Below are 12,218 nucleotides of genomic sequence, written 5' to 3' on the forward strand. Positions count from 1 at the left end.
AATCTTGGAGCAGAAATAGCCCTTAGTGAAATAAACAGCAGTAGCCTGTTAGTGATCGGTTAGTGATAAAACCTAGAGTTTCATTTGGTCATGTTGTAGGACTTTAAAAAGTGTGGTTAAAGTGCTCCATGGGATTTTTGATCTAAACTCATGAAGGCCTCAGCCTTGAGCTGGCACTTAGGAGTATGTGTAAAGTCGAGTTAGATGCATGTGTGGAACTCTGCATCCCATGCTGTGCACAGCTGACTGAGCTATAGAGCAAAACATCAGTGAGAAGCATGCATTGACCTCAGTCAGCTTAAAGAGGGTGCAGAGGCTTTTTTTACTGATGAGGTGATAAACCCCTGCAGCCTTGGTCCAGTGGGGCAAGTTATCTCAGCTAGCTTCTAATTATAGCTCATTTCTTTGTACTGATAAGGAAAACATTTGATGGAATTAGAAAGGAGTAGGACCATAGTAGTTACTAAGTGCTCATAGCAGGAAGGGATTCTGAAGTGTTGACATGTTTCCTTCAGGATTTTTTTCCTCATTCCTAAGGAAAAACTGTTTTAAACAAGCATAATGCTTCTGGTAGGATAATGATAGCTGAGTTCTGATGGCATTTAATGCCTGCTCTCTGGTGGTTTTATTATCTCCTTAGCTTTAAATACCTTGCCGGTTTCCTGATGTGTACCGCCTGATGCCTTGATGTGCTGGGTGCCAAGCTCCATCTTCCTGATCTGCCTGAGTACTTGCCAAAATCAGTGTTAAGCACAGAAATACTTCTGTTTGTGTGGGCTTGACTGCTTGTGTCTTTAGAGCTAAGTAGGTGTTTCTTTGACCAGCTTCCTCCAGAATCACAACCATGTTTTGGGTTGGGTCTTTCCTCCACCCCCAGAAAATGAAAATAACCCCAAATGTGCATTCCCATTCAATTACTTCACATCTTCAAAGAGCTTAACACGAATGAGTCCAAAGGGTAATTGCAGTCCCTTGCATCAGTGCTTAGATGACGATAAAGGAATTTTTTTTCTTTGGTGTTAAAATTGCCTGGGCTCTAATATTCAGGTTTTAAAGCTCATTGAAGAAATACTACAACAAAGTATAAGAAACCCTTCAGCAAGTTCTGTTCTGTTGATTCACAAGTGTTTGTTACATTAAATACTGTTGGATATATGTATGATGTTAATTTCCCTTGATGAATTAATGAGTCTCTTGTAACTATAGTAGTCCTTTGAAGTCCTAATTACCCAAATGTGAAATTGTTTCACTGTTTAAACAGGTAGAGATAAGAAGCAATATAGTGTTTATCTGACCTGTATCAGATAGCAAAACCCCAAACACACACTTTGGTTTTTAATCATATTTGTGTGACAAGCATAATCAATGTTAGAATTTTCTTGGAAGTGTTTACCCTGCTTCCCTGCTTTGATGCCCAGTGTATGATACAGGAAATGCTTGTAGCCACCAAACTGAAATGGGGTCTGTCATATGCATGATAACACAAGCCTGTTGGTTTTTTGCTTGCTTTAACCAGTCTTTTGATATCCTGAAGTGTATCTTGTGTTTTCAGTGCTGTCAGAAGATTAATGACCACAGGCATGTAGTGCGAGCTGTGGGTAAGAGTGCCTCTTGTAGATCATGTGAAGAGGCTTGTTCTCAGCAGAGCAGGCTGGATCCCAGGGGCAGAGTTCCTGGAGAAATGGCACCTGAGCCTTTGTGGCAGAGTTCTGCAGACTCAAGACTGAGCAGCGTTTGGCTTCCAGGCTGTTGTGGCTCAGCAAAGAGGGTTGTTAAAGGCCCATTATATCCATAAAGGGCTTGCCCCCTTTTTTCAGCTGACTTTGTCAGGCTCAGGTGGGGGAACATGAGGTCCATGATGTGTGCTGTATTTGCCCTTCTATGCATCCATGAGAAGTGTTGTGACTGGTAATAAATGAGTGTCCAAGGAAGGAGCAATGAAGCTGGTGAATGGTCTAGAGAACAGGGCCTGTGAGGAGTGGCTGAGGGGACTGGATTGGTTAGTCTGGAGAAAATGAGGCTAAGGGGAGACCTTACTCCCCTCTACAGTTACCCGAGGCTGTAGTGTGTTGAGTGTTGGGAAACAGCCTCGAGTTGCACCAGGGAAGGTTTAGATGGGATGTTAAAAAAAAATCCTTCCCAGAAGGAGTTATCAGCCACTGGAACAGGCTTGCCCAGGGAAGTGGTTGGTTGAGGTACTTGAAAGACCTGTAGATGTGGCACTTAGGATGTGGTTTAGTGGTGGACTAGTTATGGTTGGACTTGATGACCTTAAGGGTGTTTTCCAGCCTAAATGATTTTGTGATTTGAGAAGGTGACTTCCTGATCTTGAGAACGTGTGATTATTGGGTTTGTGAAATAGTCATGTTTCCTGAAGGGAAGAATTTAGGCTGGCTCCTAAGTGGGTACACAAGAGGACCTGTGTGTATGCCTATATAACTGAAATCCCTTTAGGAATGGAAGGGAAAAATCCACTGGTTGCTACTTCAGAACTGATAGCAAACATCATAATAAAATCCATATTTTATGAAGCAAAGCTTTTTAACCTCCCAATATGGATTAAGTACAGGCTAATCTAGGCTACCTGGAGATAAAATGGAAGGGCCAAAACCTCAAGTAAAGATTTGGAGTGCTAATCCTCACATCGAGTTGCCAAAGTAGTTAACTATGGTTTCTGAAGTAGATGCTAAATAGGCATAACATCTCTTGGTTTCAGACACTTCCATTCCAGGAGCTGCTAATTGACCTCCCCTGCTCTCTCCTGCTTACTGCTGCAAGCAGCCATAGCAGCCAGCATGTCTTGCTGTTCTCTGGTAATGAGACCTTGCTCCTGAAGCCCAGAAAGTGCACGAGAAAGCACCGTTGCTCAACCTGCTGGGGCAGAAGCAGCAGCAGTAAAGAAATAACTGCAGAAAGAAAAACACGGGACAGCGTTCTCAATTTAAAACATCATTTAGATCAGTGGACTCCAGGGTACTGAGGGAGGTTTGGCTGCCCAGTTTTCCATTGGTTTCTTAACTGGAAGGTAAGCTGTGCTGTGAGGCAGCTGAGCAGGACAGGGAAGGTAAGTTTTGGGCAGTATCTTTGCTAGTGTCAGTTCTCAGATGCAGGTTCATTGTCTCCCATGGATCTTGCACCTGAAGGGTGTTTGGCTAGCCCTGGGTCTGTTTTACATTTGTCTCAGAAAGTTTTACTCTTCAGCGCTTATAAAAGTGTTTGCAGGAGGAAAAGTCCTCAGGATTCCATATGGAAGGTAGAGGTGGAAATCATGGCTGCTTTCCGCACGTTTCCTACAGCTTCTGTTATTTCCTCGGAGGAACATCAGCTTCCTGATTTTTTAGATAGCTTCTATCCATTCCTCTTACATGATCTCTTTGATTTGAAAATAATAATTAGTCTTAATTACAGCCTGCATCGTGTACTCCTGGTGAGGATCTAAAATAACTTCCTCTGCCATTAAGCCTCAGTTCAAGTAGTCAGGTTCTTTTTGTTTTGTCACCCAAATATGTGGGTACTGTTTTGTTCTGCCCTTGTGAAACACATGCAGAGAGGTGGGATGAAGTAGGATGTAGTTAGCAGTGCTGTGAGGATGTGGAGAATACTGTAATTAAAAGCATCAACTGCAAATGTCATCCCAATTTAACAGTGCCCTGCTGGGATCTTCCTCTGAGTCGCCATACCTCCTGGTGCTGCTGCTTTCTTCCTGTGTCCAAACCTGTGTGGAGAGGTTTAATCTGGTTCAGAATTTCATAAGCACTGGACCAGAGAAGGGGAAATAAGTTAAACCTCAGCCCGCTCAAACAGGTATTTAAAGACATGGAAGGAAGGTGAGCTGGATTAACCAGCTGTATCGGTGTGAATTCATATAGGTATATAGGCTATGAATTCATAGCTAGTTCGAGTAGAGCTTCTCCCAACATATGGGACAAGATGCTGCCTCTGACTGAGTGTTGTTAGTGTCAGCTCAGTTGTAGAAGGTAACATCTGAAAATCATGCAGGGGAGCTGGCTGGGCCCTTTAAGCTGCATCAGAAATACAGAAGGGCAGGATACGATGTCTAGTAACTTCATGTGGTATTATTCCCTACAGTTGTCTGTGTGCAGTTAATGAGGTAGGAGGGCCTTGACATTGACCCTGTGTTGTGTTAGGGCATGGAGCAATTTGTTCTATATCTGTAGATCTTCCTTTATCTATCTATTTATTTAATTTATTTTCCTTAGAATGACCTGGCAATTATGTAAAGGGCTCTCAAGAAATGATGGCTGATGATAAGCTCTGCTGTATCATTAAGCCATCATTCAGTTTTCTGCTTCATCCCACCATTTTACAAGTGTATCTAATAGCAACAGGTAAGGTTTTGCAGTGTTGCTTTGTGAAGATGACTGCAGTTCCTGCAGTGAAAGTTTGCAGTTACTCAACTAGTTTGTGCTCCTTAAATGCCCTACATTTGTTGCTACAGAAGCGGGAGGAGAAAATTTTACAGCAGGACCTCTTGTATTCTTGTTAGGATCATTCCTGTACATTTAAAGTAAAACTTGTGTGGTTTTGGTTCTGTGTTAACGCATTCCTAGATATCTGGCAGAAATTATGGCAAGACATGATTTAGGGATGGTTTGTCCATCCTAAGGAATGCCTTTCAGATGGAAGAGTTTTTCTAAAATCAGGGGCCAGTCTTGCCTTTATTGGGCCGTTCACTGATTACCTGCTCTGAATGATAGATGTAAATTGTTGCCAGAAACAGTTTCATTCACTCTCATGAAGCTGTTTGTCAGTTCTTCAGTGAGGGATACTGGGCTACCTTAGCAACCTGCAGGGGTTAACCAGGTGTCTGGGGGAGAACATCCTCACAGATCCCACAGGGCCGTTTTGTTTTTCCCTAATGACAGGGAGTATGTCCTAGCAGGAGGAGCAGTTTCAGGTTTTCCATGTGATGCAAAATACCATTAACAGGATTTGATTTACTAAATGATATTTCACTGGAATTTCAATGGGAACTAACCAGCTTACTAGTGGAGTGTGTGTTTGCAAGTCTCGTGTACTCTCACATCCACAGGAGAGAGGAACCAAAAGGACTGCTTTTTCCTAACCCTAGCAGAAGTGAAAATTAGGATTCAACTTGCAAAGCCCAAGCTGCACTGTTCCCTTTCCTGGAGATCAGAATGAGGGTGAGTGCAAGAGAGGGCCAAGGGAATGATTTGTTCCAGCTTCATATTTTGCTTCCATGTATAGCTGGATTTTGTAAGCCATTGGTCCTATTTCCATAAAATCGAATTTAGCTGGTTTCTTATGAAAACCTTTCACTTTCAATGATTGCTCTTACTCAGCACCATCTAGTGGGCTGGCTGCTCTTGTCACTTAGACTGCTGGTCTTTGTAAATGGCACAGCCAACGAGAGCATGCAGTCCTTGTAGTGTGAATAACATGTTTGTGACTAATGATAGAACAGGATCAGAAGACGATTAGCAGTTGTGTAGTTGGAAAGGAGCAGTGTGAAGGAAGGAAAGTTTAAGATAAATGCGGGTAGCAGTGCCTGTTAGCTCTCACGTTCCTTCGATCCCTCCAACTCCAGCCTCTTCACCTGCTTCTCTGCCTTACCATGGGATGCCATCCAGGCTGTAAGCATCTCTAAGGAAAGATTTTGGAGTACTGTTTGTCTGTGCATCACCACACGACCCAAGTCACAGCCTCACTTATTACTGTGATACAAATGGCACCTGTGAGCTCATGCTAGCAGTAAGCTTTGAAATCCTCACCTGAGGAAGATGCTGTGGAGTCTTTCTCACTGGAACTGTAGCCAAGGGATTCAGTGTTAGGCTTTTTGCAAATACATGATTTTGTTGAAAGAACAAGAATCCCTTGGGAAAACTCTCCCCACGGAGAGCACATCTTCAGTCAGTATAATTGTTAGGTCATGCCAGTAGCTAGCTGCCTGGGGATTTGGGAAAAGTTAAGGGATCTGAGGCTCAGGTCTTTGGGGGTGCATGGGAACAGGTTTGGTGTTTCCAGCTCTAGCAAGAAGGGCTGAATCTCCTGGAAAATTAATGTTTCTAGAAGGAATGGGTGTCCCTGAGGCTCTGGCTACATCACCAGCATCCTACTGCTCTCCCTTAAATAAGGTTTCTTTGGCAGCAAGCCCTTCATTTTGCAGCTCCAGTTGCAAATGAAGGGAGAGCAAAGCGGGGGAGATCCTGAGTCTCTGGGCGGAAGACCTGGACAAAAGCTGCAGACATCTGGGTAAGAGCAGGCAGCAATACGCTCACTCGGTGACACCGGGCAAGCACCAGAGGCAAAACCTTCCTCCAGTGCAAGGAGCAGGGGCAAATACAGAAAATAGGAACAAAGCAAAGTTGCATTATAGCAAATGCACAGAGTTGTAACAGCTTTCATTTTAAGCTTTTTCTGTTTTAACATTTCATCACTTTGGGGTCTGGTGTTTTGTTCAGTTCTCATGTTCTGGACAATGAGAATAAGTGGGTCGGTTTTATTCTGTAAATGTGTATGCATTAGCACAGTAATATTGTGCTGAGCTTTCCAAAAAAGCTGTTCTTAAATAATTCATGGAAGCATTTCACTTTTCCAGAATCTAAATGTACAAACTAGGGTTTTTTCCCAAGTTTAAGGAAACCCAGCATTTAAATAATGTTCTGTTTCTTTTATTTTCTTCCAAGTTTTTAATGCAGTGCAGCAGTCAGAGGATCACTTGTCTGCTGGCCTCCTCACAGTATTGCATGGCAGCACATGCTTTCCAGGCAAAAGTGGCTGGGTTTTGAGATGAAGGAAGTAAAGGTTTAGGGTTTTCCCTTTGCCTGAAGTTTCAAGTTTGAGACAACAGCTGTGGATACTGATGGCAATATACACGTTTATCTGGTTGAGCGTGTGCAGTCCTGTTTGGAAAAGTACCCCACTTGACTGCAGCAGGAAATGTGGGCCCAAATTAGTGACCAGAATCCTATTTTATCAGAGGTTTGGGTATAGATCCTACATGCTGGAAAATAACCATTTGTCAAGGATGCAGCTCTGCTTCTGTAATAGCTGTGAACCAAACGTTAGCTAGCATATGGGGACTCCAGAAAACACTTAAAATTGTTTCTCTCTTTCTGTTTCTCCTCCAGCTCTGGGATTGTACACAGTGAATGCAGTATATGGAGATACTATTACTATGCCTTGTCGTCTAGAAGTACCAGATGGTCTTATGTTTGGAAAGTGGAAATATGTAAGTATAGCTTACCTTACATTCATCAAAGCTGGTACGGTATGTTTTGTGTGCAGGATGACAAGATTCCAATTGGTAGGATTTCTGTCTCGGATAGAGAGACATTTATTCCTGTGGTTGTAAGGCTACAAGATTCCAATCTGCATAATTTCTGCCAAGGTTAGAGTTTTGAGGAATTAATCTCATTGTTCAAGAGAAATAATTGTTCGGGACTTTTCTGCCAACCTGTATTAGAGATCTGGCACGTTACCCAGTGGTGTCTCACTCGCTTGATAGAGCCAGCGTTGTACATTTGAATACTTTTGAAGTGGGCTGCCTAAAGCAGGGCAGTGCTTTGTCCCTGGGGAAGTGACGTCCTTTGGTTGGTTGGTCTGACAGTCACTCAACACTGTTTGATGCTGCATTGTATTTAATGGATGCTGAAGAAGAGGGCAGAGCTGACCTCAGTTTCTGGTGGTTTCCCTCTTTCTGGTGCACAGAAGACAAAGGTGAAAACACGGTGTCCTCTTGGTTGTCTTGTTCAGCTTGAAGTAAGAGCATCACTGGATGTGGTTCTCCTATGTATGATTGGTACCCCAGGCCAAAAGGAGAATAAGCATATCAAAGTCAAATGACATCTTGAAAGCATGTGTACTCAAAACCACCGGGATACCAAAACCCTCATGCTTTTCAGACTGACATCAGGACAGCCGGTTTTCTTGCTTCTGTGAAATTCATCTGAACCCTCTCTTCATGCTGAAATATTACTAGCAATAACAGGTGATTTCTACTCTAACAGTGGATTTAAAATTATGCAGCTCTCCTTGTAAATGGCATCCACCAGCCTATTTTACAGGTGTGTCATAATCCCCCCCCGGCTCCTTCCTTTGTACATGGAGGTTTGCAGCTTTGCAGCCCTCATCCCCTCAAGAGTTCCTTCTCCACACACATGTTTTGGGAAACGAAGGCAGAAGTCAGTGGAGAATGTTATGCCAAATAGGTTCAGTGAAGCTGTTTCACGTAAGCGCTCAGAAGATGCAGCACCTGCATTGCTCAGTGTGTTTGTTTCAGTCTGCTGGCTTTTTAGAGGAAGACACAAGTCTATCTCTATGAAGATACAAGGCTGTTTTGAGGGAAAAGAAATGTGTAATTTCTATCTGGTGCATTTGGATTGCTCATCTCAGGCAAGTACCAAGCAGCAAATATTGTAACTTCTAAGTGGAGAGGGACATGAAACCCAACATACAAAAGAGCCCATCTCGTTGCTGTTGTATAAAGTCTTGACACAGCGCATGTATCCAAGTGAAAATGGTATCTGTTCTCCCAGGGCAGCTCCCAGCCAGGCAGTGGTTGGTGTGTGAGGGGATGCTAGGGGTTTTTGGTTAGGTGAATATTTCATTGGAAGAAGGAGGAGTTATGTTTGCTGCTCTGCTGCTTTGGGAGAAGCAATTCATGTTCCTGGTGGGAGCCCAGGGGCACCGAGGAAACTTGTATCCTGGCAGGAGCAGGCTTTTCTGCCTTGAGTGTCTGCCTGTGCCTGCTTGTGTTCTGGGTAGGCTTAGAGTTAAGAGCTTGTTTGCACTTGACAGCCAGCTTCCTGTGTATCAAGTCAAGGCAATACTTTCCTGTGTGACAGACATCTAGAGTGATCTGAAAGTGGGAGGAGAAAGACTGTAAGGGAATTTAAACTTCACATTAACTGTTGCCTCTTGCTCCTTGCCCATCTCTGACAGCACCCATCTCTTGTAACAGCATCTTCCTGCTTTTGTGGACTCTTCAGTCAAGCTGAGGTATTGTGCTAGGAGCACAACTTGCATCAGTGCTGTAAGGTGCAAAGGATGAAAAAGAATGCAAACCTCCTTCAGCCCCCAGCATGATACTGAATGTAAAGATGGAGTCAGCCTTTCACCTCACTTTAAATAAAGGCAAACAGAGCCTGTCACTGCTCTGTGTGTAAGGAGGGGGGAATCAAATCCTGCAGAACTCCACCTGTAGCTGTCTCAAAAATGTTTTTTTTTTTTGTATGGGAGTCTTACGCAAGGCTGTCAACTTTGTATTTCTTCTTAGGGTGGTAACAGCATACTGATTAATATAAGGAGGATGTCTAGAAAATGCTGTTTTGCAGATTATCAGGGCATGCATAAGTAACAATATTTGATTGTATGTATAGTCCCGTGCCACGAGCTCCTGGGTCCTTTCAAAACAAACAAAAAGATAGTTAAAACCTAATTTAGAATAAAATAGGCAGTTTTGCCTGATTAAATCCTGCATTTGGAATGAAGTCTGAATATCCCAGACAAACAATATGAATATGTAAAACAATCATGGAAAAGAGAAAGGAAGCTGAAGCTTCTAAGTCAAGCTCACGAATGCTTCTGTTTCAAGTACTTTTTCCAGAGAGGCATCTGGAGCCAGAACCACCAGCCTTCATCAGAGAAAGCCCTCTGCTATGCCAGGATTGAGCCAAGGGATTGAAATTATCTCTACTGATGATATTCTCTGCGTACCACAGCAGTCTTAAACTACCTCTCATCTTACATTGATTTTCCTGTGTGTATAGCAGAAATTAATCAGGAAAAAAGCAATTTGATGTAGTGTCCAGGTTATTTTTTTTTATCAAATGATGCGTTTGTACCAATTGCAGATCTTCAGGAACTTCTAAATGAGTGTGCAAACCAGAGGTGTTTATCTTTTTACTATAGGAAATGCCGAATGGATCTCCAGTATTTATTGCCTTCAGATCATCAACCAAAAAAAATGTGCAGTATGATGATGTACCGGAGTACAAAGACAGGTTGAGTCTCTCAGAAAACTATACGTTATCCATCAAGAATGCAAGAATCAGTGATGAAAAGAGATTTGTATGTATGCTTGTTACAGAAGATGATGTTTCCGAAGAGCCAACGATAGTCAAAGTCTTCAGTAAGTAGATCTAGTTGTTACAACCGTTAACGTTCATCAGCATCTGAATCGTAAATTACAGAAACTTTTGTTTAAGGCAAAGATTAAAGCCAAGAAAGTAAGTTTGGCTGAGTCAATTACTAAGACTAGCAAATCTCTGCAGCTTTCAAAAATGTAATCTACTGGCGGCATTTATGTAACAGGACTGCCTGCACTTGCAGTTTATTCATGATAAGTGCTGGCTCAAAGAGAATTTTAGGCTTTGATAATGACTCACTTATATGATGTCATTTGGCCTTGGAAATGAAAAATGTAAAATTAGCACTGATTATTTTCCATTTGTTCTCCAAGTGAATTTTTCTGCAGGAGGGAAGCATTAACTGTGTGCAGTCTGCAAGATGAGATCAGGGGAGAGGTTTAAAGCAGCACTGAGCAGCCTGTATGCAATGGTAGGAACCGTGAGGGAGAGAGTTGAGAGGCTGGAAAATGAGCTGCCAGCCCCAAATGCTTATTCTGTTCTCTCCAGAGCTACCAGGAGGAATACCAGTTGGCACTTCTCTCTTAGAGCACAGCAAAGTTTTAGTGATGCCACTATAACCCAACTGCAAGGCTAATCTGCAGTGCAAACCCCAGTGCTCTGGGGCACAGTCATGCTCAGGTTATACAGGAGTGTGGACAAACGTGGCCTTTTCCCCGTGCTAATTCAGAGCAGGAATGTAATCCTGACTCAGCCCCCTTTTTAGGGACACAAGTCTGCAGGGGCAGCGGTTAGCATCTGTAAATGCTGCCCTGTGACTGCAGTGGGTCTCTTCCTCAGCTTCATGTTTTTATATGGTGGGGTTTTTTGGCCTTTGTTGCTCTTCAGGTGCAGATTTACATGAAGTCTATTGTGGGAACAAGTTGACTCAGAGATGGACAGTCTCAAAGAGATCACGCTTCTGCTTGAGAAATGCCAAGTCATGCTTTGGAAGGACAGCCTTGTGCTTCTGTCTGCAGAAGGTGTCAGGGAGTCATCAGGGAAGTCTGTTGGTGGCATAAGTGAGTTTGAAGCTAGACTGGGAGTCAACAGTAATCTGTTCCTCTGTTTCACTTTCAATTTGACTGCAGGAACAATTGAATTAATGACAATAGGGAGGAGTGTGCTCAGAGCGCACATAGTAAACACAGTGCTTCAAAGGAAATTATGAAGAATTATCCTGTTTACTTACCACGCAGCAGTAAATAGGTAGATGAGACAGTGGTATATAGTAAAATGAAATGCTAACTGCTTCAATTACTGTGTACTGTACTAAATATTAACACAATGCTAACTCAGCCACGGAGCACAGCTTGTATGTTTTATTGTGTGCATTAGTACTAATAGAGAAATTTTCTGTTTGCGAGGGAAGGTGAGACTAGAGGATGCCACATGTACTGTGGCAGACTTAGCACTGTAAGGAACAATAACCTTTGCAGCTTTTCATTTTGAGTTTGCAACTTTATTTAGGGTTATTTTAACATTTCCTTCATTTCACTTCCTTATGTCTGGTTTCTGGTTTTTCATTTTTTTTCTTGCTTGCTTTCTGGCTTGCTTGTTCTAATTACAAAAGAGTTAAGAGTATCCTGCAGTCTTCATCTCTTTAACCAGCAGAGCTTCTAACTTGCTGAACCACAGATACAGAGCTGAACTGCAGCAGTGTGAACCCTCATAAACCAAAGGCTTGCACACCTGAAACTCAGCTGTATCCCAGAAGCTTTGCCCGATGCTGGGTTTTACTGGAGCTTGTCATGTCCTCAGCTGTGCTAGGTGATTAACTCAGAACTAACGAGCTGAAATGGTTCATTGCACAGGTACCACCTGCTAGTCTCCTTTACGGGACTGCTCAAACAAGCTCTACCAGCTTTCCAGATGGATCCTGTCAGCATGTTCTTGTGGAATTAAATGGCCAGTTTCCAAAGCTGAGCAGCCCAGCAGCCATGAGCTGCTGTCCTACCATACTGATGCTGGGCTTTTGCAGGCAGTAAGCTTTTTCCCCCCTATTATAGGGTCTATACAGAGTTGCAAAATGCTCTGGCAAGCTCTTAAGCTGAGAGATAAGCAGTGGGCTGAAGCTGCAAACCCACCAAAGTGAGCTCTGCTACTGCC

At 43.0% G+C, this 12,218-nt stretch overlaps 1 protein-coding gene across 2 annotated transcripts in view; it reads left to right on the forward strand.

The window, feature by feature from the left end:
* The window catches only part of ALCAM (activated leukocyte cell adhesion molecule), a 120,917-nt gene that overhangs the window by 73,935 nt on the left and 34,764 nt on the right, over positions 1 to 12,218 (forward strand). For both annotated transcript variants that reach the window (XM_061350561.1, XM_061350562.1), the window contains exons 2-3: positions 7,113 to 7,213; positions 9,895 to 10,114. In XM_061350561.1, coding sequence (XP_061206545.1) covers positions 7,113 to 7,213; positions 9,895 to 10,114 — 321 coding nt within the window. The remainder of the gene's footprint in view (positions 1 to 7,112; positions 7,214 to 9,894; positions 10,115 to 12,218) is intronic.

Source organism: Neopsephotus bourkii, unplaced genomic scaffold (genome assembly GCF_033783945.1).
Source record: "Neopsephotus bourkii isolate Nb327-2 ecotype Australia unplaced genomic scaffold, CSIRO-AGI_Nbou_v1 NB_532, whole genome shotgun sequence".
Taxonomy (NCBI): Eukaryota; Metazoa; Chordata; class Aves; order Psittaciformes; family Psittacidae; genus Neopsephotus; species Neopsephotus bourkii.